The following is a 25,057-nucleotide window of genomic DNA, read 5'->3' on the forward strand; positions in this document are numbered from 1 at the left end:
TGAACCATTGATAATCAGTTTTCCTCCCTGTCCTCTCCCCATGCCTCAGATTGTTACATATTATTTTATTTATTAGCATGGTAAAAGGTCTTTCTGCCCCGACAAACCTGTGCTGCACAATTAATCTACTAACCGATACGTCTTTGGGATGTGGGAAGAAACCGGAGCATTCAGAGGAAACCAGTGTGCTCACAGGGAGAACATAATGGGTAGCGGGAGGAAGAGGTGTATGAGGAGGCCAGGCCAAAATGGTTTGAAAAATAGACAACAAACGTTGGCAAGATTGCATTATGAATCTACAGCCATGAATATAGGACTCCCTCTTCAGATGGCACGTGGCTAACAATTTCAATCAAAAAGCAATGAGTCTTCACTGACCTGTTGTAATCACGCACGACCAAAAGAACACTCTCCCGGAGTTTCCGGAGTTCCTCCCAGCGCTGATAGATCTCCATTACATAGTGAGGGATCTCAAAAAGTAACCGTTCCCAATAATGGATTTCATCAAACAACTCCAGCAGGTACCTGCACAGAAGCAGAAGGAGTAACACAACTAGCAGCGTTCTCTCTTGAGTAATGTCTGCTGATCAGGATTGTCACAGACAACTTTTAGTTATATTTAGGAAAAGCATTTATACCATAAAGGGAATTTAAAACCGTTTAAGATATAAAAGCAGAATTAGGCCATTTGGCCCATCGAGTCTACTCCATTTCATCATGGCTGATCCTTTTTCCCTCTCAACCCCAATCTCCTGCCTTCTCCTCGAATCCTTTCATGCCCTGACCAATCAAGAATCTATCAAGCTCTGCCTTAAATATACCCAATGAATTGGCCTACACAGTCACCTGTGGTAATGAATTCCACAGATTCACTACTCTCTGACTAAAGAAATTCTTCATCTCTGTTCTAAAAGGATGCCCCTCTATTCTGAGGCTGTGCCATCTGCTCTTAGACTCCCCCACCATAGGAAATATTCTCTCTATATTCACTCTATTGAGGCCTTTCAATATTTGAATTGCTTCCAATGAAGTTACCCCTCATTCTTCTGAATTTTAGTGAGTAGAGGCCCAGAGCCATCAAACACTCCTCATATGACAAGCCTTTCAATCCCAGAATAATTTTGTGAACCTCCTTTGAACCCTCTCCAGTGTCAGAAATTTCTTACCTAAATAGGGGCCCAAAGCTCCAAGTGAGGCCTCAACAATGCTTTAAAAAGCCTCGATATTACATCCTTGCTTTTATATTCTAGTCCTCTTGAAATGGATGCTAACATTGCATTTGCCTTCCTCACCACAGACTCAACCTGCAAATTAATCCTTAGGGAATCCTGCATGAGGACTCCCAAGTCCATTTGCACCTCAGATTTTTTGTATTTTCTCCACATTTAGAAAATAGTCCACACTTTTATTTTTTCTACCGAAGTGTATGACATTTCCCAACACTGTAGTCCATCTGCCACTTCTTTGCCTATTCTCCTAAACTGCCTAAGTCCTTCTGTAGTCTCTCTATTTCCTCAAAACTACCTGCCCCTCCACCTATCTTTGTGTCATCCGCAAACGTGTCCACAAAGCAATCAATTCCATCATTCAAATCATTGACATATAGCGTAAAAACATGCAGTCCCGATATAGACCCTTGTGGAATACCACTAGTCACTGGCAGCCAACAAGGCTCCTTCTATTCCCATTCTTTACCTCCTGCCAATCAGCCGATGTTTTATCCATACCAGTATCTTTCCCATAATACCATGGGCTCTCAGCCTCACATGTGGCACCTTGTCAAAGGTCTTCTGAAAATCCAAGTACACAACATTCATCGATTCTCCTTTGTCTATCCTGCTTATTATTTCTTCAAAGAATTCCAAAAGATTTGTCAGGCAAGCATTTCCCTTGAGGAAACCATGCTGACTGTGGCCTGTTTTATCATGTGCCTCCAAGTAACCTGAAACCACCTCTTAACAATCAACTCCAACCAATGAGGCCAGAGTAACTGGCCTATAATTTCCTTTCTTCTGCCTATTCCCTTCTTGAAGAGTGGAACGACATTTGCAATTTTCCATTCCTCTGGAACCATGCCAGAATGAATTGATTCTTGAGAAATCGTTACTAATGCCTCCATGATCTCTTCAGCCACCTCTTTCAGAACCCTGGGGTGCACACCATCTGGTCCAGGTGACTTATCTACCTTCAGACCTTTCAGTTTCCCAAGAACCTGCTCCCTAGCAACTGCAATTTCACTCATTTCTGCCTGCTGACACTCAAACTTTTGGCATGCTGCAAAAGTGAAGGCTGATGCAAAATACTTAATCATTTCTTCTGCCATTTCCTTGTCCCCCATTACTGCTTCTCCATTATCATTTTCCAGCAGTCCAATATCTATTCTTGCCTCTCTTTTACGCTTTATATATCTGAAGAAACTCTTTAATATTATTGGCTATCTTACCTTCATATTCCATCTTCTCCTTCTTTATGATTTTTTAGTTGCCTTCTAGCAGATTTTAAAAGCTTCCAAATCTTCTAACATCCCACTACTTTTTGCTCTATTATATACCCTCACTGGTTTTATGTTGAATTTTGGATTCATGTCAGCCACAGTTGCATCATCCTGCCTTTAGAATACTTCTTCCTCTTTGGGATGTATATATCCTGCGTCTTCCGAATTGTTCCCAGAAATTCCAGCCATTGCTGCTCTGTTCTCATCCCTGCTACTGTTCCTTTCCAATCAATTTTGGCCAGCTCCTCTCTCATGCCTCTAATTTTCATTCCACTTTTGCCTATGGAACACCCAAGAAGAATACCAGACAACAGATAGTACAGTCAGATAAGATACACTAGCTTTTTGGCTGGATAATGAGGCCACTGAAGATAGAAGAAAATTGAAAACATTGAACACCGCAGGGCAGTGCTCGTGCTTCATTACACAATGCTGTGTCAACCTTATAACGTACTTAAAGATTAATCTGACCTATCCTTTCAAAAATAGCCCTCCAATTTCTTATCATCCATGTACCTAAGATTTTGTTAGATGTCATACTGTGTCTGCCTCCACCACCACCACTGATAGCGTGATCTATGTGCCCACAACTCTCTGTGTAAAAACACTACCTCTAACTTATACATTCCTCCAATCACCTTAAAATTATGCATCCTTGTATTGGCCATTTCTGCCCTGGGAAAAAGTCTCTGGCTATCCATGGTATCTTTGCCACTTGTCATCATATACACTCCTATCAAGTCACCCCCATCCTCCTTTGCTCCAAAGAGAAAAGCTCAACCTATCCCCATATGACATGCCCTCTAATCTAGGCAGCATTCTGGTAAATCTCTTCTGCACCATCTCTAAAGATTCCACATCCTTTCTATAATAAACACAAAGTACACTGCACTTGTGTGGTCAAATCAACACATACAACAAGCTGGAGGAACTCAGCAGGTAGGACAGCATCCATGGAAATGAGCAGTCAACGTTTCCGGCCAAGACCCTTCGTCAGGACTGAAGAGGGAGGGGGCAGAGGCCCTATAAAGAAGGTGGGGGGAGGGGGGGAAGGGTCTCGGCCCGTAACATTGACTGCTCGTTTCCACGGATGCTGCCCGGCCTGCTGAGTTCCTCCAGCTTGTTGTATGTGTTGCTTTCTATAATAAGGTGACCAGAACTGAACACAATACTCCAAGTGTGGTCTAACCAGGGTTTTATACAGCTGCAAAATTACCTCATAGTTCTTGAACTCAGTCCCCTGAGGGCAAACACACTATAAACCTTCTTAGCAACCCTATCAACTTGCATGGCATTTTTGAGGGATCTATGGATTTGGACTCCAAGATCTCCCGGTTCCTTCACACATTCACATGTAAGAATCCTGCTATTAACCATATATTCAGCCTTTGAATTAGACCTTCCAAAGTGAATGATAGAACCATAGAACATTACAGCACAGAAACAGGCTTTTTGGCCCTTCTTGGCTGTGCCGAACCATTTTTCTGCCTAGTCCCACCAACCTGCACCCGGCCCATATCCCTCCAAACCCCTCTCATCCATATGCCTGTCCAAGTTTTTCTTAAATGTCAAAAGTGAGCTCGCATTCACCACTTCATCTGGCAGCTCATTCCATGCTCCCACCATTCACATGAAGAAGCCCCCCTTAATGTTCCCTTTAAACTTTTCCCCCTTCACCCTTAACCTATGACTTCTGGTTTTTTTCTCCCCCAGTCTCAGTGGAAAAAGTCTGCTTGCATTTACTCTATCTATACCCATCATAATTTTATACACCTCTATCAAATCACCCCTCATTCTCCTACGCTCCATGAAATAAAGTCCTAACCTATTCAACCTTTCTCTGTAAGTCAGTTTCTCAAGTCCCGGCAACGTCCTTGTAAACCTTCTCTGCACTCTTTCAACCTTATTAATATCCTTCCTGTAATTGGGTGACCAAAACTGCACACAATACTCCAAATTCAGTCTCACCAATGTCTTATACAACCTTACCATTACATTCCAACTCTTATACTCGATACTTTGATTTATTAAGGCCAATGTACCAAAAGCTCTCTTTACGACACTATCCACCTGTGACACCACTTTTAGGGAATTATGTATCTGTATTCCCAGATCCCTCTGTTCTACTGCACTCCTCAGTGTCCTACCATTTACCTTGTATGTCCTACCTTGGTTTGACCTTCCAAAGTGCAATACCTCACACTTGTCCACATTAAACTCCATCTGCCATTTTTCAGCCCATTCCTCCAACTGGTCCAAATCCCTCTGCAAGCTTTGAAAACCTTTGAAATCACTTCAAACTTTTTCAGGTTGAACTTCAACTCCCACTTCTCAGCCCAGCTCTGCATTCTGCCAATGATCTGTTGTAACCTACAGCAACCTTCAAGATTCAAGTTTATCTGTCATGTGTACAGAGAAACATACAGTTTGCATTCACCTTCAACATGAACCGCACCACCATCAACCCTTGTGTTTTAAACTCTAGTATTAAACTCTATCAGCATGTTGACTTTGTTGAGAACACATTAGGCCTTGTTGATAATAACATCCCTGGTGCAAACAAAGCTGCTCCCAGCCCTCATCTCTGGTTCTCTGACTACTAATTAAACCAGTTAAGCTAATTCAAAGGGTGATAACACACACAAAATGCTGGAGGAACTCAGCAGGTCAGGCAGTATCTATAGAAACAAATAAATGGTCAACATTTCGAGCCGAGATCCATCTTCAGGATTGAGAAGGAAAGGGGAAGATACCAGAATGATAAGGATAGGAGAGGGGAAGGAGGCTAGCTGGAAGATGATAGGTAAAGCCAAGTGAATGGGAAGGGTCAATAGCTGGAGGAGAGTGGACCACAGGAGAAAGAGAAGGAGGAAGGGACCCAGGGGAAGTAATAGGCAGGAGAAAAGAGGTAAAAAGTCAGAATAGGAAGTAGGGAAGGGGCATGGAATTTACTTTCCAGAAGGAAATAAAAATTGATATTCACGAGGGTACCCAGATGAAATATAGGGTGCAGCTTCGTCAACCCGAGGGTGATCTCACCTTGGCACAAGAAGAGGCCATGAACCGTCACATAGGAGTGGAAATGGGAATTAAAATGTTTGAACACTAGGAAGTCCTACTTATGACAAATGGTGCGGAGACGATCAACGAACTGGTCCTCCAATTAACGACAGGTCTCACCAATGTAGAGCAGACTGCATCAGGAGCACCAAACACAACAGACAACCCCAGCAAGTTCACAGGTGAAGTGTTGTCTCACCTGGAAGGACTGTCAGGGCCCTGAATGGAGGTGAGGTAGGAGGTGAATGGGCACGTGTAGCACTTAGGCCGCTTGCAGGTATAAGTGCAAGGAGGGAGATTAGCGGGGAGGTAATCTCCAGTTTCCTGCCACCACCTAGGTCTTATCATATATGAAGAGCCTATACAATTTACTTTTTAACGTGTCATAAATGCACCTTATTATCCATTAAAATATTACCACTAGTAAATTGTGTGTTATGTGTGTGAGTGTGAATCCTGTGTTGTGCACCTTGGTCTGGAGGAACGTTGTTTCATTTGGTGGTATGCATACACACTGATGAATGACAATAAACTGAATTTGAACTTGCACTACTGACTTACTACCTTCCACTTCCTCATCCAAGTCATTTATAAAAATCACAAAGAGCAGGGGTCCCAAAACAGATCCCTGAAGAACACCCTCCTCCTGGCAGAAAATGCTCCACCTACTGTCATCCACTGCCTTCTGTGGGCAAGCCATTTCTCAGTCCATGTAGCCAAGTCCCCATGGATACTATGTCTCATAACTTTCTGGACAAGACTACCATTGGTCACCTTATCAAAAGCCTTACTGAAGTCCATATACACCATATCCACAGCTGTACTGTAATCAGTCCCTGGGGTTTGTCCATGATGGCACCTCTGATTAGTTGGCACACACTATTAGTCCCATCTTGTTCCCTGTCTTTCCCAGTAACTACCAAAAACTGACATGTCGAAGTTTACGCTGAGTCGGCCATATTCATCATTAGTTCGAACCATCAGAGGTCTCTCCAAACGTTTTATATTCTCCCGGTCCACATTGACAGTCCATTCAGTGAAGGTCTTGCGCACAAATTCATCCAGTGACTGCTCCAGTGACTTGTAGAATGCCATTGACTCATTTCCCAGTCCAATTTTGGGCAGGAAGGTAGCTTGTGCTAGAAACTGTGGATTACAAAGGAAAGAATGATATGAAATTAACATTTTATTGCCTGTCAAAGTAGCTGACAAACAAAGTGTATCTACCAGTTCTGACTCAGCCTGTTGTGGAGTTGAATTTCCAGAGAAATAACAATGTCGTATCAGTTGACCTGTCCCTGAGCCATGCATGTAGACACAATCTCAAGTAAGGCAAGCCAACATCTTTTCTTTCCTAGGAGTTAAAGGAGCTTCTACTTGTCACCAAACACTTTAACAAACTTCTACAGATGTACTTTTGAAAGTACCCTGACTGGATGCATTACAGTCTGGTACAGCAATTTGAATGCACAGGATTGTAAGAAATTGCAGAGAGTAGTGGACTCTTCCCAACACATCACAGGCACATCACTCCCGGTAGTATCTATAGGACATACTGCCTCAAGAAAGCAACACCCATCATCAAATCATCTGGGCTAAGCCATCTTCCGCAATTCCCATCGAGCAGGAGATAAAAAAAACCTGAAGGTCCTACACCATGTTCAGGAACAGCTACCATCCATCAATCATTTGGTTCTTAAACCAATTGACACAATTCTAATCATAGTTCAGCAACACTATAACTACTTTGATCACTTTGCATAATACACTTTGAATCTTTTTAATTCTAATTCTGTTTTTTTTTGTAAAAATTATGCTTATGCTAAACACGTGAGATTCTGCAGATGCTGGAAATCCAAAGTAACATACGCTGGATAACTCAAACTGAGAAAGAAAGCAGTAGAAGCCAGGAAAGGTTGGTTGGGGGAGGAGAAGGAGCAATCCATCTGCCTTCTCCCTTACCTGGTCTCTCAGCTTGTACTATTTCCCCTCTGCTCAACTTCTTATTCTGGCTTCTCCCCCCTTCCTTTCCAGTCCTGACGGCCTTGACCTAAAACTTCAACTGTTTATTCCTCTCCATTGAGTTCCTCCACCATTTTGTGTTCAATTTATGCTGAGGTTTTTCATGTGAATGTTGTGTATCTGATGCGATGTGCCTGTGATGCTGATGGAAGTAGGTGTTTCATTACATCTGTGCACACACGTATGTAGATGAGGGTCAGGGACCAGGAATGACTGGAGTTCTTTCACAAAGCTGTTGGGCACCATGGACTGAAGAGTATCCACGATGTCATGGTTTGTCCACTTTAGGGACTCCAGCTTTCTTTGCATCGGCAGCTTTGTCCGAATGTTAACGTCCAGCTCACCTCCATGGACCTCTCAATGCGCCGGCGGAGAGTCCGTGCCCAGTGCGCCTGGCCAGCATATCGTGGCATCTGCGAAGGCAAGTAGATGGCCTTTCTGTTCAGATCTTTATTCACCCGAGAGAGCTCCTCATTGAACAGGATGTAGACGTCCACGGTCTTTTTATCAATGGTGCGTTTGATAGTCTGGAAGGAAAACGTGTGAGAGAGTAGTCTTTATCTTCATCTTAAAGGCATTCAAACATAGAGCATTATAGCACCTTACAGGCCCACAATGTTGCACCAACCTTTTAACCTACACCAAGATCAATCTAACCCTTCCCTCCTACATAGCCATACATTTGCCAGTCTAGGAGTCTCTTAAGTGTCCCTAATGTACTTGACTCTACCACCCCGGCAAGGTGTTGGAAAGGTTTAGAGCAAGGGTTTTCTAAATGGAGAGAAAATTAAAAAAAATGAGGCGCAAAGGGGCTTGGGAGTACTTGTGCAGATTTCCCTAAAGGTTAATTTGCAGGTTAAGTCAGTGGTCAGGAAGGCAAATGCAATGTCAGCATTCATTTCAAGAGGACAAGAATATAAAAGCAAGGATACAATGTTGAGGCTTTATAAAGTGCTGGTAAGGCCTCACCTTAAGTATTGTGAGCAGTTTTGGGCCTCTTATTTAAGAAAGGATGTGCTGACATTGGAGAGGGTTTCACAAAAATGATTCCAGGATTGAACAGCTTGTCATATGAAGAGCGTTTGATGGCTCTAGGCTTGTATTCACTGGAAGTCAGAAAAATGAGGTGTGAGCTCATTGAACCTATCAAATGGTGAAAGGCCTTGATAGAGTGGATATGGAGAGGATGTTTCCTATGGTGGGAGAGTCAAGGAGAGAACACAGCCTCAGAATAGAGGTGTGTCCTCTTAGAACAGAGATGAGAAGGAATTTCTTTAGCCAGAGTGGTGAATCTGTGGAATTTGTTGCCACAGGTGGCTGTGGAAGACAAGTCTTAATGTATATTTAAGCAGAGGTTGACAGATACTTGATTGGTCAGTGCATGAAGAGATGGTGGGAGAAGGCAGGAAGTTGGGGCTGAGAAGGAAAATAGATCAGCTGTGATGTAATGGCAGAGCAGACTCGATGGGCTATATGGCCAAATTCTGCACCCTGTATCTTATGGTCTTACAGGTTCCCAACTTGGGGTCCATAGACCCCTTGATTAATAGTATTGGTCCATGGCATAAAAATGGTTGGAAACCCCTGGTTTAGAGGGATGTGGGCCAAATGCAGGTAAGTGAAATCCTGATGAAGGTCTCAGCCCAAAACATCAACTCTTTATTCCTTTCCACAGATGCTTCCGATTTGCTGAGTTCCACCATCACTTTGTGTATGCTACAAGTGGGGTCAGCTTAGACAAGTACCTTGATTAGCACAGGCCAGCTGGGATGTTTCTGTGTTACATAGCTCTAAGAATCTATAACTTACTGTGGCTAGCTTGCTGGAGGATTTCAATAAAGGCTCCAGAATACCGGAAACATCACCTGTTTTTATCTCTATAGACACTTCCTGACCTGCTGAGTAGCAGTTTCTATTTTTGTTAGTCTCCAGCAAAGTTGCTGCCTGAAACCCCTGTTCATTACTACGTGAGTACTGTCACTGAGATGAAATAATGATTCACTTATCATGTCCCAACACCTGCCTTGCAACCTCTCACAACCACATACTCCTAATTTTAACCTTGGGAGCACTTCACTGATATTTCACTTCTGTGTGGGAAACGAAAGAGGGTTGTTAATATCTATAGAAACATAGGCCATTCAGCCCTTCAGTTGCTGCTTGCACAAAGAGTTCATGGCTGATACTCTATTCTTCCTGTCTGGCCATACATTTCTTGATATTGATTGACGTCTCCTTAGCACAAGGGATTTAGATGGGGTGGAGTTTGTTAAGTGTGTTCAGGAAGGTTTCCTGATACAATATGTAGATAAGCCAACTAGAGGGGAGGCTGTACTTGATCTGGTATTGGGTAATTAACCTGGTCAAGTGTCAGACCTCTAGGTGGGAGGTAGTGCCCACAACTCTATCTCCTTCACCATAGCATTGGAGAGGGATAGGGGCAGATAATTTGGGAAAACATTTAATTGGGGTAGGGGGAAATATGAGGCCATCAGGCAGGAACTTGGTAGCATGAATGGGGAGCATATGTTCTCAGGGAAATGCATGGCAGAAATGTGGCATATGCTCAGGGAACATTTGCATGGAGTTCTTCATAAGTATGTTCCAATGAAGCAGGGGAAGGATGGTAGGGTAAAAGAACCATAGTGTACAAAGGATGTAGAAAATCTAGTTAAGAAGAAAAGAAAGGTTTACAAAAGGTTCAAGAAAATAGGTATTGTTAGAGGTCTAGAAAGTTACAAGGTTGTTAAGAAGAAGCTTAAGAATGGAATTGGAAAAGTCAGAAGGGGCCTTGCTAAGGCCTTGGTGAGCAGGATTAATGAAAACCCCAAGGCATTCTACAAGTATGTGAAGAGCAAGAGAATAAGCCGCATGAGAATAAGACCAATCAGGTGCGATAGTGTAAACACGTGCATGGAGTTGGAGGAGGTAGCTGAGGTACTTAATGAATACTTTGCTTCAGTATTCACAAGACCTTGGCCATTGTGGGGATGACTTACAGATAAGTCACTGGGACCGAACAAGATGTACCCCAGGCTACTGTGGGAATTGAGGGAGGAGATTGCTGAGCCTCTTGCAATAATCTTTGCATCATCAATAGGGATGAGAGAAGTACCGGAGGATTGGAGGGTTGTGGATGTTGTTCCCTTGTTGAACAAAGGGAGTAGAGATAACCCAGAGAGTTGTAGATCAGTGAGTCTTACTTCAGTGGTGGGAAATTTGCTGGAGAAGATCCTAAGAGGCAGGATTTATGAGCATTTAGAGAGACAAAATCTGACTAGGGATAGTCAGCGTGGCTTTGTCAAGGGCAGATCATGCCTTACGAGCCTGATTGAATTCTTTGAGAATGTAACAAAACACATTGATGAAGGTAGATGTGGTGTAGTAAGACATTTGATAAGGTTCTCCATGCAAGGCTCCTTCAGAAAGTAAGGAGGCATGGGATCCAAGGGCACATTGCTTTGTGGATCCAGAATTGGCTTGCACACAGAGGACAAAAGGTGGTTGCAGACGGTTTGTATTGCATAGAGGTTGGAGTGATGGAGGATGAAATGTGACCTGATAGAGGTGTATAAGATGATGAGGGGCATTGATCGTGTGGATAGCCAGGGCTGAAATAGCTAACATGAGGGGACATAGTTTTAAAGTACTTGGAAATAGATACCAAAGATATGTCAGGGGTACATTTTTCACACAGAGAGTGGTGGGTGCATGGAATGGGCTGCCACTGGCGGTGGTGGAAGCAGATATAATTGGGTCTTTTAAGAGCTTCTTAGATAGGTGCATGGAGCTTAGAAAAATAGAGGCCTATGCGCTAGGGAAATTCTAAGCAGTTTCTAGAGTAGGTTACGTGGTCGTCAAAACATTGTGGATCGAAGGGCTGTGTTTTATGTTCTCATCCATTTGCACGTAGTAATCAATTAGCATGTAGTATGTAGCACCATAATTAAGATATAGTAGTCAATTTGCACATAATAAATCAATACTCTACTTCTTTTCTGTCTGATCACGTGCTCTGATTCTATTAGCATGTAGTAATAAACTGATCATTCTCTTGGATTACTGTGCTCAGAGATTCAGAACTCTGAGTGAAGGAATTGCTCTTTTTCCAACTAAATAACTAATCTCTTACCCTAAGACTTTATCTATTCTTCAAGATCCTCCAGCAGAGGAAACTTGTGCATCTTAGCTGTCAATTCCTCTAAGAATCAGATTCAGATTTATTTATTATATGTACAGTACTATGCAAAAGCCTTAGGCACATAACTATAGCTAGGCTGCCTCAGAGTTTGGCACAGTACCATAGCAAATGTATGTATTGTGCTGTAAAAAGAAGACAGATTTCATGTCATATGTGAGTGATGATAAACTTGATTCTGATATGGGTCTTTATTGCGGACTGAGAGTTGGAAGGAGGGAGGGAAAAGGGAGTTAAAGAAGGGAAAAGAGGAAGGGAGAGGAGAGGGAGTAGGAAGCATTAGAGAGACATTCTGTAATGATCAATAAACCAATTGTTTGGAATCAAGCGACTTTGTTTGGTGTTGCTGAGTTGTGTGTGGTGTGTGGGGGGTGTGGAGAGTGAGTGAGTGAGTGAGTGAGAGAGTGTGTGTGTGTGTGGGGGGGTGTGTGGGGGGGGTGTGGGGGTGTGTGTGGGGGGTGTGTGTGGGGGGTGTGTGTGGGGGTGGGGGGTGTGGGGTGTGTGTGGGGCGTGTGTGTGTGGGGCGTGTGTGTGTGGGGCGTGTGTATGTGGGGCATGTGTATGTGTGTGTGTGGGGTGTGTGTGTGTGTGGGGTGTGTGTGTTTGTGGGGTGTGTGGGGTGTGTGTGTGTGTGTGTGGGGTGTGTGTATGTGCGTGTGGGGTGTGTGTGTGCGTGTGTGTGTGTGTGTGTGTGGGGGTGTGTGTATGTGCGTGTGTGTGGTGTGCATGTGTGTGCGTGTGCATACACACCAGCACCATCCCCCATCTCTGGCATTCCTCTCTGCCAGCTGTCCCACACCCCTTCTGCACAGCTCCACCCTTGCCATTCCCAACATCCTTTGCTCCCACCAGATTTACAAACTCCACATTGACAAACACAGCACCATGCAAAAGTCTTAGGCACTCTAGCTATACATATGTACCTAAGAATTTTGCACAGTACTGTACTTCAAAGCATTCAGTGAAACGTGCGATTTGCATTAACCACAGATGTTCTGGGGGCAGCCCACAAGTGTTGGCACACATTCCAGTATCAACATAGCGTGTCCACAGCATCTGGCAGAACAACACAAACAGCAGCAACAGACCAAAACATAACAGCTGAAGAAACTCCTTTCCCATCCCCTCCCTCACTAAGATGTACAAACTGTTGTGTGAATGTTGTTTTCTTTCTTCTTTCAACAAGAGACAGATCAAATTAAAATATTATTGTAACAGAATTACATTAGAAAATGTGTCCAAGACTGGCATACATCTCCAATCAAATTAAGGTGCCCATACAAACCAGTTTGACGAGAAATTAGATAATTCCCCTATATAAAATCAGCTCTTTCATTGTAACACACACAAAATACTGGAGGAACTGAGCAGGCCAGGCAGCATCTATAGAAAAAAGTACAGTCAATGTTTTGGGGTGAAACCCTTAGTATGTCGACTGTACTTTTTTCCATAGTTGCTGCCCAGCCTGCTCAGTTCCTCCAGCATTTTGTGTGTGCTGCTCAGATTCCTGCATGTGCAGATTTTCTCTCGTCAGCTCTTTCATTGATCATTGTAAAGAGTCGCAGATTTATAGAAGATGTAAACAGGCCCTTTGGCCTGGCTCATCAGTGCTTTCCTGAGTTGTCCAATTTACCCAAGTTTGGCCCATATTTCCCCAAACCTTTCCTATCCAGTAACTTGTCACCACCGTGGCATAGTAATTAGTGTGACACTAATTCAGAAGGGGCATCGGATTTTGGGGTTTAATCTTGCATCCTTTGTAAGGCATCTCAGTATATCCTTTGCATGGAATGCATGGGTTTTCTCCATATGCTCCAATTACCTCCTACAGACCAAAGAGGTACCAGGTAGGTTAATTGGTCATTGTAAATTGTCTCGTGATTAGGTTAGGGTTAAATCAGGGTTGTGAACCTGTGGGGATGTCTGGTAAGATGGCGGCGTGTTTAGGCACACTGGCCTCTCAGGGGCCAACCAAACATGTTTTTTATGATAGCAAGACTGGTGGAATGACAGGCTGGATTGGGTGCGTCTGCGCACTGCCGGCAACTGCACCATGGATTTGTGGGACATGTCGCTCAGGGACTTGGGCTATATATATGTATGTTTCTTTTGTGCAACTGTTTTTTGCTCATAATTTTGAATGTGCTATGCATGTTTTGTGCCTTGGCCCGGAGGAACTCTGTTTCGTTCAGCTGTATTCATGTATGGCTGAATGATAATTAAACTCGAATTTGATTTGATTTGATTTGATTTGTTGGGCGGCATGGCTCAAAGGGCTGGAAGGGCCTTTCCACATTGTATCTCTAGATAAATAAATGTAAAGGTGCCAGCCTCTACCACTTCCTATGGTAGCTAGTTTTACATACCACCACCCTCTGTGTGGAGAAGTTTTTCTTCAGATATGATTTAAAAGTTCCCCTTCTCATATAAGAAACGAGAAAATTATAAGAGGCATAGGTTGAGTGGACAAGGGTGGAAATGGCTAATGTAAGGGAGCATAATTTTAAGTTGTCTGGAGCAAAGTACTTCAGAGGTAAGTTTTTAACACAGATTAGTGGTGAGTGTGTGGAGTGTAGAGTGCCTGGAGCAGTGGTTGAGGCAGACAAATTAGGTACATTTAAGAAACTCTTAGATAAACTGAGATGAACTTTTAGTTCAACTCAGGTAAGTATTAAGTGGCTCATTTTGGTAGGTCAAATATGATGGCAGAATATAGTATTAATGGTAAGACTCTTGGCAGTGTGGAGGATCAGAGGGATCTTGAGGTCAGAGTCCATAGGACACTCAAAGCAGCTGCGCAGCTTGACTCTGGTTAAGAAGCCGTATGGTGTATTGGCCCTAATCAATTGTGGGATTGAATTTAGGAGCAGCATGCCTTATGAGAATAGGTTGAGTGAACTCGGCCTTTTCTCCTTGGAGCGAAGGGGGATGAGAGGTGACCTGATAGTGGTGTATAAGATGATGAGAGGCATTGATCGTGTGGATAGTCAGAGGCTTTTTCCCAGGGCTGAAATGTTTGCCAGAAGAGGACAGGTTTAAGATGCTGGGGAGTAGGTACAGAGGAGATGTCAGGGCTAAGTTTTTACTCAGAGAGTGGTGAGTGTGTGGAATGGGCTGCCGGCAACGGTGGTGGAGGCGGATATGATAGTGTCTTTTAAGAGGCTTTTAGATAGGTACATGGGGCTTAGTAAAATAGAGGGCTATGGGTAAGACTAGTAATTTCTAAGGTAGGGAAATGTTCGGCACAACTTTGTGGGCCAAAAGGCTTGTATTGTGCTGTAGGTTTTCTATGTTTCTAAATACATGGATGATAGAAAAATGGAGGGATATGTAGGAGAGAAGGGTTAGGCTGAGCTTAGAGTAGGTCAGAAGGTTGGTACAACATCATAGCCCAAAGGATCTGTACCACTAATGGTTTTATACAAGGCCAACCGTCAGACACAAATGCTGCAGGGAAAATGGTCTCAGCATATTCAATCTTTCCTTATAACTCACTCTCTCCAGTGCCAAAACAACCTTGTGAAATTTTCCTGTGTCCTTTCCAGATTAATGAGCTCCTCCTTATATCTGTGTGATCAGAACTACACACAATACTGTGATCTCACCAGCGTATTGCATAACTCTATACTTACAACCTAATTCCTGTACTCAGTGCTGTGACCAATAAAGGCGAGTGTCCTGACGAAGGGTCTCAGCCCGAAACGTCGACAGCGCTTCTCCCTATAGATGCTGCCTAGCCTGCTGTGTTCTACCAGCATTTTGTGTGTGTTGTTGAGTGTAACAAATGCCTACTTAAGCATTTATCTACCTGTATCTCAACATTCAGGGGATTATTTACTTATATTCTTGAGTCTTGCTGTTCTACAACATTCTCGAGGACTCACCATTTACTGTACAAATCCTTCATTGGTTTAACTTACTAAAATACTTCACCTTGTACTCATCTGAGTCAAACTCTATATGCCATTCCTTGACTCACTTTCCTATTTAGTCTTGTTCCTGTTGTATCCTTAGACAACCTTCCTCACTGTACACCACAACACCAAGTTTGGTGTAATCAAAAATCTTACGTTCTCATCCATATCATTAATATAGATGACAAACACCAATGGATCCAACACCTATCCTTACTCACAACACAGCATTGGTCAAATAACTCTACTGGTTCCTTCCACCAAGCTGATTTTATATCCAATTGACCAGTTTACCCCAAATCCCATGAGATCTGATCTTGGACCTTGTTAAAGATCTTGCTAAAATCCATGTAGAAGATATTCTTTTGTAATCCGAGGATGTTTCAAAATGTCACCGTTCTCTTCCCTGAATTCCAGAGCTTCCATGATCTTTTCCACAGTAAATACAGATGAAAAATATTTGTTTAAGGTATTTTCAGTGAAATCTCCACACATTCTTCAAATGCTGGAGGTCCTGCTCCCCTCCAAAGCAGAGACAATTTCAGATTGAGTTTCATTTTATTTTATTTATTATGTGTACATCAAAACATGCAGTGATATGTGCAATTTGTATTAACAAGTATCACAACCTAATGTTGTGTGGGGGGGGGGGGGCAGCTCACAAGTCACCACACATTTAGGCACCAACATAGCATGTCCACCATGCACGGCAGAACACAGAGCACACCAAATAACAAAACAACAACAGCAAAACAAGCCCTATTTCTCCCTCCCGCGCACACGCACACACCTCCAACAGACTTCATGTTCAAGTTTACTCTCATCTGACTGTACATATATACAACAAAACAACGGTACACCCACAAAAAATAACACACAACAGATAAACCAAAATATTACAATAAGTTTAAAAAAATCATTCAATATGCAAGTAGTGTACAGCACAGGTAAACAGTAAATAGTTTACTGGCCTTGTGACTAGACCTTGGTCGTGACAGGGTATTCATTAATCTCGCAGCCTGAGGGAGGGAACTGTTATCCAGTTTGACAGTCTTAGTCCTGATACTCCTGCACCTCCTTCTGATGGTAGTGGGTCAGAGATTGTGGGATGTGTGGTAGGGATCTTTAACAAAGCTTTGAGCCCTTTGTCTGCAACACTCCCAGTAAATGACACAAACAGAGGGGAGGGAGACCCCAGAGATCCTCTCAGTGGTTTTTACGATCCTCTCCGGGGTCTTGCGGTCCGATGCTTTGCAGCTTCCGTACCACACAGTGACACAGCCCGAGAGGACACTATTGATGATCTTGTAGGAAGTTGTTAGAATGGGGGTGGAGAGCCTTGCTCACCTCAGTCTCTTCAGAAAGTGTAGATGCTGCTGTGCCTTCATGACTAGTAAAGAAGTGTTGTGGGTCAAGGTTAGATCGTTCATTATGTGCACACCAAGGCACTTTGTGCTCTTCACTCTCTCCACAGCAGAGTCATTGATGTGCAATGGACAGTGGTCGATTTGTGGCTTCCTGAAAACCACAATCATCTCTTTTGCTTCTCCACGTTGAGACTCAGGTTGTGATCTCGAACCATTTGATGAGCCCCTCCACCTCCTCTCTGTCTGCCGACTCATCATTGATGCTGATGAGGCCAACCACTGTAGGATCATCAGTCAACTCGATGATGTGGTTTGAGCTGGATCTGGCGGTGCAGTCGAGAGTCAGCAGTGTAAACAGCAGTGGGCTGAGCACACAGCCCTGGAGGGCACCGGTGCTCAACGTGACGGAACTTGAGATGTTGCTGCCAGCTCGGACTCACTGGGGTCTCTCCATCTGTGTCCAAGGTGCACTTACAGAAAGTTGTGTTGAGTTCCAGCAAGGATAGTTTACCCATCAGCCTCTGAGTGGTAATCATGTGGAATGTCAAACTGAAGTCAATGATTAACACATCCTGGTGTATGAGTAACCGTTTTCTAGGTGGAACAGGATAGCCAAGGCTATGGCATCATCAGTGGACAGCTTGAGCGGTAGGTGAACTAGAAAGAGTCTGGTATAGCTGGAGGCTGGGATTTTATACGATCCATTGGCAGCCATTCAAAGCACTTCATGATGTTGAAGTCAGTGTCACTGGATGGTAATCATTTAGGCCATTTGCCATCAGTCTCTTGGGTGCTGGAATGATGGTGCCCTGAAACCCGCAGGGCCAGTTGACTGTTACAAAGGGACATTAAAGATGTCCACTGTTAGCTGGGCCACACAGTCCCTCAGCGCCTGACCAGATATATTATCCAGCTCCACAGCTTTCTGTGGGTCTACCCTGGCTAGGAGCCTCCTCACCTTGGCTGTTCCTCAGGGGAGGGCGAGCTTTCCTTGATGTCACACCATTCAATGCATCAAATTATGCATAGAAGACATTCAGCCTATCATTGCTGTCATTGACGTGCAGGACGGACTTGTAATCAGTTATGGTTTGAATACCTTGCCACATGCACCCCATGTCCCTGGTGTCACAGAAGTGTCTGTAAATTCTCTGTGCGCACTCCTGCTTTGCCTTCCTGATGGCATGGGATCTTAGAGTCATCCTAATCCCTGATCCAAATGCAGCGTCTCAATCTCTAAGTAGTGTACGAACCTCTGCAGTCAGCCCTGATTTCTGGTTTGTCCTGCCAGTGTAGTGTTTAGTCATAGTAATGCCTTCAATGCATTTGCTATGTAGCCAGTCACCAATCACGCATATTCATCATTATTGACTTGATGCTTGTAGGTAGCCACTTCCTTGAATATACTCCAGTCCGTGCTTTTGAAGCAGTCCTGCTGTGCTGAAATGGCACCTTATGGCCAGGTCTTGCTCGCCCAGCAAACTGGTTTGACTTGTTTAACCAGTTTAAAACTCTCTCTGCTGTGAGCAGAGGGCCGTTACTACTGAGGTGTTCAGTTACCAGTTCTTAATGACATAGACACACAGACATCCACCACAAGTGCTGCCAGAGGTTGCAGCACTTCTGTCCACCCGAAAAGAGATTAGGCCCTCTAGTCAGATGGCTGAGTCTGGAGTTGTGACCTGGAGCAACATGTCTGTCAGGACAAGTGTGCAGTAGTCTCTCATCTCCCACTGGTTCTGACGCAGAAACAGGTAATCCAACTTATTTTCTAGCAACTGAACGTCAGTGAGTAGAATCATTGGGAGCAATGGGCTTGCAGGGATCCACTTAAAATCTCACTTGAGTACCAGTGTGCTTATCGCATATGTGCTGCATCCTCGAGTAGCTGTAGTAGACTGTGACATTGACCAAGGACCCACTCCACACGTTAGTCTGTATCTGCGAAGAACGTTCATGATTATGCTTGCTTTCAAGTTAGTGCTCTCTTATGATCAGCGGTGTTTTTTGATCATAGAAGAGATGAATAAGGTAAGAAATTTAGAAATATGGGTGTCACAATAGCGTAGCAGTTAACTATTATAGCTCAGAGTTCAATTCTAACACCATCTGTAAGAAGTTTGCACACCTTTCCTGAGAGCTCATCGACTTCCCCACTCCAGTTTCCTCCACAGACGTACAAAGACGTACTGGTCAGTAGGTTAAAAGGTCATTGTAAATTGTCCCGTGATTAGGTTAGGATAATAGGTGGTTACTGGGCAGTCTGTCCTGCACTGTTTCTCTAAATAAATAAATTCCACTGATGATTGAAGTCAGAGTGGTCACTACAACCATGTGCACTGCCATCCACAGAGCCTTCATCTTCTCCAGCTGACTCACAGACTCAGGATTGCAGCTTTTGGGCCTCGATTTCTGGACTTCCAATCAGCCTTTGGGAATACTGACCCTAGGACCCATCAAAGACGACGAACGAGGACCCCAAACTCCAGACCTCCACATGGACTTGCCAATGAGGGAATCCCGAACACTAGACCTTGAACTCTGCTCTCACAGATTAAGGTGAGAGGTAACCCTTGTGCCTCCTGCCCACGGGAACTCTGATCCCAGAACCCGCCATTGACTTGCTGACCCGGGGGGGGGGGGGGGGGGGGTGGAAGGCAACCTGTCCTTTTCTCACTGGTCTGCTGCTCTGACATCTAACCATATCCTTCATCACATGTCCACATTGCTGGCCTTAAATGTCAAGCGGTAGCCTAGGCTTGGACCTGGCCTCTAACTCCCTTTCATCCTTGTCCCTAACCTGACCCCTAGCTCCCTTCTCTGGCCCAAAAACCATCACTACAGAAAGAAAGTTTGTTTGTCAGTCCACAGCTAGCCCTAACATTGTACATACCTCTCGAGAGGAGAGATGGTAGAACACTTCCAGGAGCTCCACGCCATGTTGCACTGTGGTGACAGTTTCAAACGCTGATGAAATCAGGTTCTGCATCATCACTTCCAGGTCCTTAATACCGGAGCGGAACCTGAATGCACACAAACAATCGGTAAATCACCGACCAAGAGATTCTGGAAGTGCTGGATACCTGAAGCAACGTACACACGAAATGGTGGCGGAACTCAGCAGGTCAGGCAGCATTTACGGAGGGGAATAAACAGTCGACATTTCATCAGAACTGGAAAGAAAGAGAACAGAAGGCAGAATTAAAGGATGGATGGGGATAGGGCTAGCACGAGCTGTTGGGTGATGTGCGAGACCAAATGAGTGGGTGAAGGATTGTGGATGAAGTGAGAAGCTAGGAAGTGCTAGATAGAAGAGGTAACAGGCTGAAGATGGAATCTAATAGACAGGACTGTGCACCCTGAAAGAAAGGGAAAAAGGAGGGGCACCAGAGGCCGGTTGCCAGAATGGGGAATAGAAAAAGAGAAAAGGAGGCGGGAGAGAAATTACCAGAGGTTGGATGAATTAATATGCATGCCATCAGTTTGGAGGCTGCCCAGATGGGATATGAGGTGTTGTTCCTACAAAGGGAATAATGTTAGAAGCTGGGAGGTGATGGCTGGGAGAGGTGAAGAATTGAAGAAGGAGAAATTGGACAGGAGAGGACAGTAGACCCTGGGAAAAAGGGAAGGAGGTGGGAAACCAGAGCGAGGAGGATGTGGGAGGAAAGCTGTGAGAGGGATGGAGGGAAAAGAGATGGGTAACAGGGCCGCAGGGATGAAAACCAAGGAAGTGGGACAGAACAGAGGGCAGTGATCACCGAGACCAAGGTAGAAACATGACTCTGGCTCAGAATGGAATACACCAATGTGTGCAGCACAGGGGTGACCAAAGGATTGAGCTGTGGTCAAGGCTTCCTCAACACTTCCCTGAAGGTGTCAGCAGGGAGAGCAAGGGTCCTGTGACAACAAGAAAGGACAGCAGGTGTTTGGAGTTTCATCACAGAGGCAGAATAGGAAATTTAACTACTAAATTGAGCAAGGCAATCCCACAAATGCCTGTGGGTTCCTTTTTTCCAGTGATGTCAATTAAGAGTACAAATATCACCAACCCCCCCCCCCCCCGAGAAATTAAGAAGAGTTGAACTACTGTTTCAGCAGTACCATGGAATCTTCATGGTTACCGAGAAAGATACTTTGGGGCCACAGTTTCATGTCTCAGCCAAAAGATGTTACCTCTGGCATAATCAATCGTGCAGCACACCCTCAATACACCTTCACACAGTGTGACTCTCGCTCAATATTATCCATCCCACACTGTGACCCTCCCACAGTATCACCCCTCTCACACTGTGACCCTCCCACAGTGTGACCCTCCCACAGTACCACCCCTCCCAGTGTGACCCTCCCTCAGTACCACCCCTCCCACACTGTGACCCTCCCACAGTGTGACCCTCCCACAGTACCACCCCTCCCAGTGTGACCCTCCCTCAGTACCACCCCTCCCACATTGTGACCCTCCCTCAGTATCACCCCTCCCACAGTGCAACGCTCCCTCAGTACCACCCCTCCCACATTGTGACCTTCCCTCAATACCACCCCTCCCACACTGTGACCCTCCCTCAGTACCGCCCCTCCCACAGTGACCCTCCCTCAGTACCACCCCTCCCAAAGTGTGACACTCCCTCAGTACCACCCCTCCCACATTGTGACCCTCCCTCAGTAACACCCCTCCCAACACTGTGACCCTCCCACAGTGTGACCCTCCCTCAGTATCACCCCTCCCACATTGTGACCCTCCCTCAGTATCACCCCTCCCACATTGTGACCTTCCCTCAATACCACCCCACCCACAGTGTGACCCTCCCTCAGTACCGCCCCTCCCACAGTGACCCTCCCTCAGTACCCGCCCCTCCCAAAGTGTGACCCTCCCTCAGTACCACCCCTCCCACATTGTGACCCTCCCTCAGTATCACCCCTCCCACATTGTGACCCTCCCTCAGTACCACCCCTCCCACACAGTGACCCTCCTACAGTGTGACCCTCCCTCAGTACCACCCCTCCCAGTGTGACCCTCCCTCAATACCACCCCTCCCACATTGTGACCATCCCTCAGTATCACCCCTCCCACATTGACCTTCCCTCAATACCACCCCTCCCACACTGTGACCCTCCCACACTGTGACCCTTCCACAGTGTGACCCTCCCTCAGTACCACCCCTCCCAGTGTGACCCTCCCTCAGTATCACCCCTCCCACATTGTGACCCTCCCTCAGTATCACCCCTCCCACATTGTGACCCTCCCTCAGTATCACCCCTCCCACAGTGTGACCCTCCCTCAGTACCACACCTCCTACACTGTGATCCTCCCACAGTGTGACCCTCCCTCAGTACCACACCTCCCAGTGTGACCCTCCCTCAGTACCAACCCCCTCTCACAGTGTGACCCTCCCTCAGTACCACCCCTCGCTCAGTGTGACCCTCCCTCAGTACCAACCCCCTCTCACAGTGTGACCCTCCCTCAGTACCACCCCTCCCACAGTGCGACGCTCCCTCAGTACCGCCCCTCCCACAGTGACCCTCCCTCAGTACCACCCCTCCCACAGTGTGACCCTCCCTCAGTACCACCCCTCCCACATTGTGACCCTCCCTCAGTATCACCCCTCCCACATTGTGACCCTCCCTCAGTACCACCCCTCCCACACAGTGACCCTCCTACAGTGTGACCCTCCCTCAGTACCACCCCTCCCAGTGTGACCCTCCCTCAATACCACCCCTCCCACATTGTGACCATCCCTCAGTATCACCCCTCCCACATTGACCTTCCCTCAATACCACCCCTCCCACACTGTGACCCTCCTACACTGTGACCCTTCCACAGTGTGACCCTCCCTCAGTACCACCCCTCCCAGTGTGACCCTCCCTCAGTATCACCCCTCCCACATTGTGACTCTTCCTCAGTATCACCCCTCCCACAGTGTGACCCCCCCTCAGTACCACCCCTCCCAGTGTGACCCTCCCTCAGTATCACCCCTCCCACGGTGTGACCCTCCCTCAGTATCACCCCTCCCACACAGTGACCCTCCCTCAGTACCGCCCCTCCCAAAGTGTGACCCTCCCTCAGTACCACACCTCCTACACTGTGATCCTCCCACAGTGTGACCCTCCCTCAGTACCACCCCTCCCAGTGTGACCCTCCCTCAGTACCAACCCCCTCTCACAGTGTGACCCTCCCTCAGTACCACCCCTCGCTCAGTGTGACCCTCCCTCAGTACCAACCCCCTCTCACAGTGTGACCCTCCCTCAGTACCACCCCTCGCTCAGTGTGACCCTCCCTCAGTACCACCCCTCCCACAGTGTGACCCTCTCTCACTATCACCCCTCCCACACTGTGACCCTCCCTCAGTACCGCCCCTCCCAAAGTGTGACCCTCCCTCAGTACCACACCTCCTACACTGTGATCCTCCCACAGTGTGACCCTCCCTCAGTACCACCCCTCCCAGTGTGACCCTCCCTCAGTACCACCCCTCCCACATTGTGACCCTCCCACAGTGTGACCCTCCCTCAGTACCACCCCTCCCACATTGTGACCCTCCCACAGTGTGACCCTCCCTCAGTACCACCCCTCCCAGTGTGACCCTCCCTCACTATCACCCCTCCCACAGTGTGACCTTCCCTCAATACCACCCCTCCCACAGTGTGGCCCTCCCTCAGTACCACCCCTCCCACATTGTGACCCTCCCTCAGTATCACCCCTCCCACAGTGTGACCTTCCCTCAATACTACCCCTCCCACAGTGTGGCCCTCCCTCAGTACCACCCCTCCCACATTGTGACCCTCCCTCAGTATCACCCCTCCCACAGTGTGACCTTCCCTCAATACCACCCCTCCCACAGTGTGACCCTCCCTCAGTATCACCCCTCCCACAGTGTGACCCTCCCTCACTATCACCCCTCCCACAGTGTGACCTTCCCTCAATACTACCCCTCCCACAGTGTGACCCTCCCTCAGTACCACCCCTCCCACAGTGTGACCTTCCCTCAATACCACCCCTCCCACAGTGTGACCCTCCCTCAGTATCACCCCTCCCACAGTGTGACCCTCCCTCACTATCACCCCTCCCACAGTGTGACCTTCCCTCAATACTACCCCTCCCACATTGTGACCCTCCCTCAGTATCACCCCTCCCACAGTGTGACCTTCCCTCAATACCACCCCTCCCAGTGTGACCCTCCCTCAGTATCACCCCTCCCACAGTGTGACCCTCCCTCACTATCACCCCTCCCACAGTGTGACCTTCCCTCAATACTACCCCTCCCACAGTGTGACCCTCCCTCACTATCACCCCTCCCACAGTGTGACCTTCCCTCAATACTACCCCTCCCACAGTGTGACCTTCCCTCAATACCACCCCTCCCACAGTGTGGCCCTCCCTCAGTACTGCTCCACCCACAGTGTGACCCTCCCTCACTATCACCCCTCCCACAGTGTGACCCTCCCTCACTATCACCCCTCCCACAGTGTGACCTTCCCTCAATACCACCCCTCCAAAGGTGTAGCATTCTCAGGACATTTGGCCCCCTCACCCACAATGACTTTGCTCCTCAGCACTTCACTAGGACTGTGCATACAGGATAAATGGCAGGGCATTATCAAAGAAAAGATTGGCATCATCGTGGTGAACAGAGAATAGCTGGCACCACACTCTGCCTGATGTTGGCAGTACCTTTGAGTCTGGGTAACCTGCTCTCAAAGCAATCTTATTAGTGCAATGGCTCTGACCTGCTGTAGTCATCATGCCAATAGGTGTTCTTCACATCCAAGATCTCAGTCTGGGAGTTTTTCATTATTTGCAGGATCTTGTTGAACGTGGCTTCAATCTCCAGTAGACCCCGTGTTATCTCAGGGCCACGATGTCCTCCAAAACACGGAAGGGGTGTCTGTTCCCCTTCGCTCCAGCGGGCAAAGAGTTCCTGGCAGTCACAGACCTGAGCAGGTGGGGAGAGAATACAGTGACATTTTCAAACCAGGCACTGACCAATCCAGGTTTCCAATAATTGATTTG

At 46.3% G+C, this 25,057-nt stretch overlaps 1 protein-coding gene across 1 annotated transcript in view; it reads right to left on the bottom strand.

The window, feature by feature from the left end:
- dnah2 (dynein, axonemal, heavy chain 2) overlaps nt 1-25,057 on the bottom strand; it is a 497,351-nt gene that overhangs the window by 327,536 nt on the left and 144,758 nt on the right. Inside the window, exons 11-15 of the mRNA XM_073049044.1 lie at nt 24,775-24,980; nt 19,949-20,078; nt 7,921-8,103; nt 6,486-6,700; nt 379-525 (exon numbers count right to left, since the gene is read on the bottom strand). Of these exons, the coding sequence (XP_072905145.1) occupies nt 379-525; nt 6,486-6,700; nt 7,921-8,103; nt 19,949-20,078; nt 24,775-24,980 (881 nt within the window). The remainder of the gene's footprint in view (nt 1-378; nt 526-6,485; nt 6,701-7,920; nt 8,104-19,948; nt 20,079-24,774; nt 24,981-25,057) is intronic.

The sequence above is a fragment of the Hemitrygon akajei genome, chromosome 6 (genome assembly GCF_048418815.1).
Source record: "Hemitrygon akajei chromosome 6, sHemAka1.3, whole genome shotgun sequence".
In the NCBI taxonomy this organism is placed as follows: domain Eukaryota; kingdom Metazoa; phylum Chordata; class Chondrichthyes; order Myliobatiformes; family Dasyatidae; genus Hemitrygon; species Hemitrygon akajei.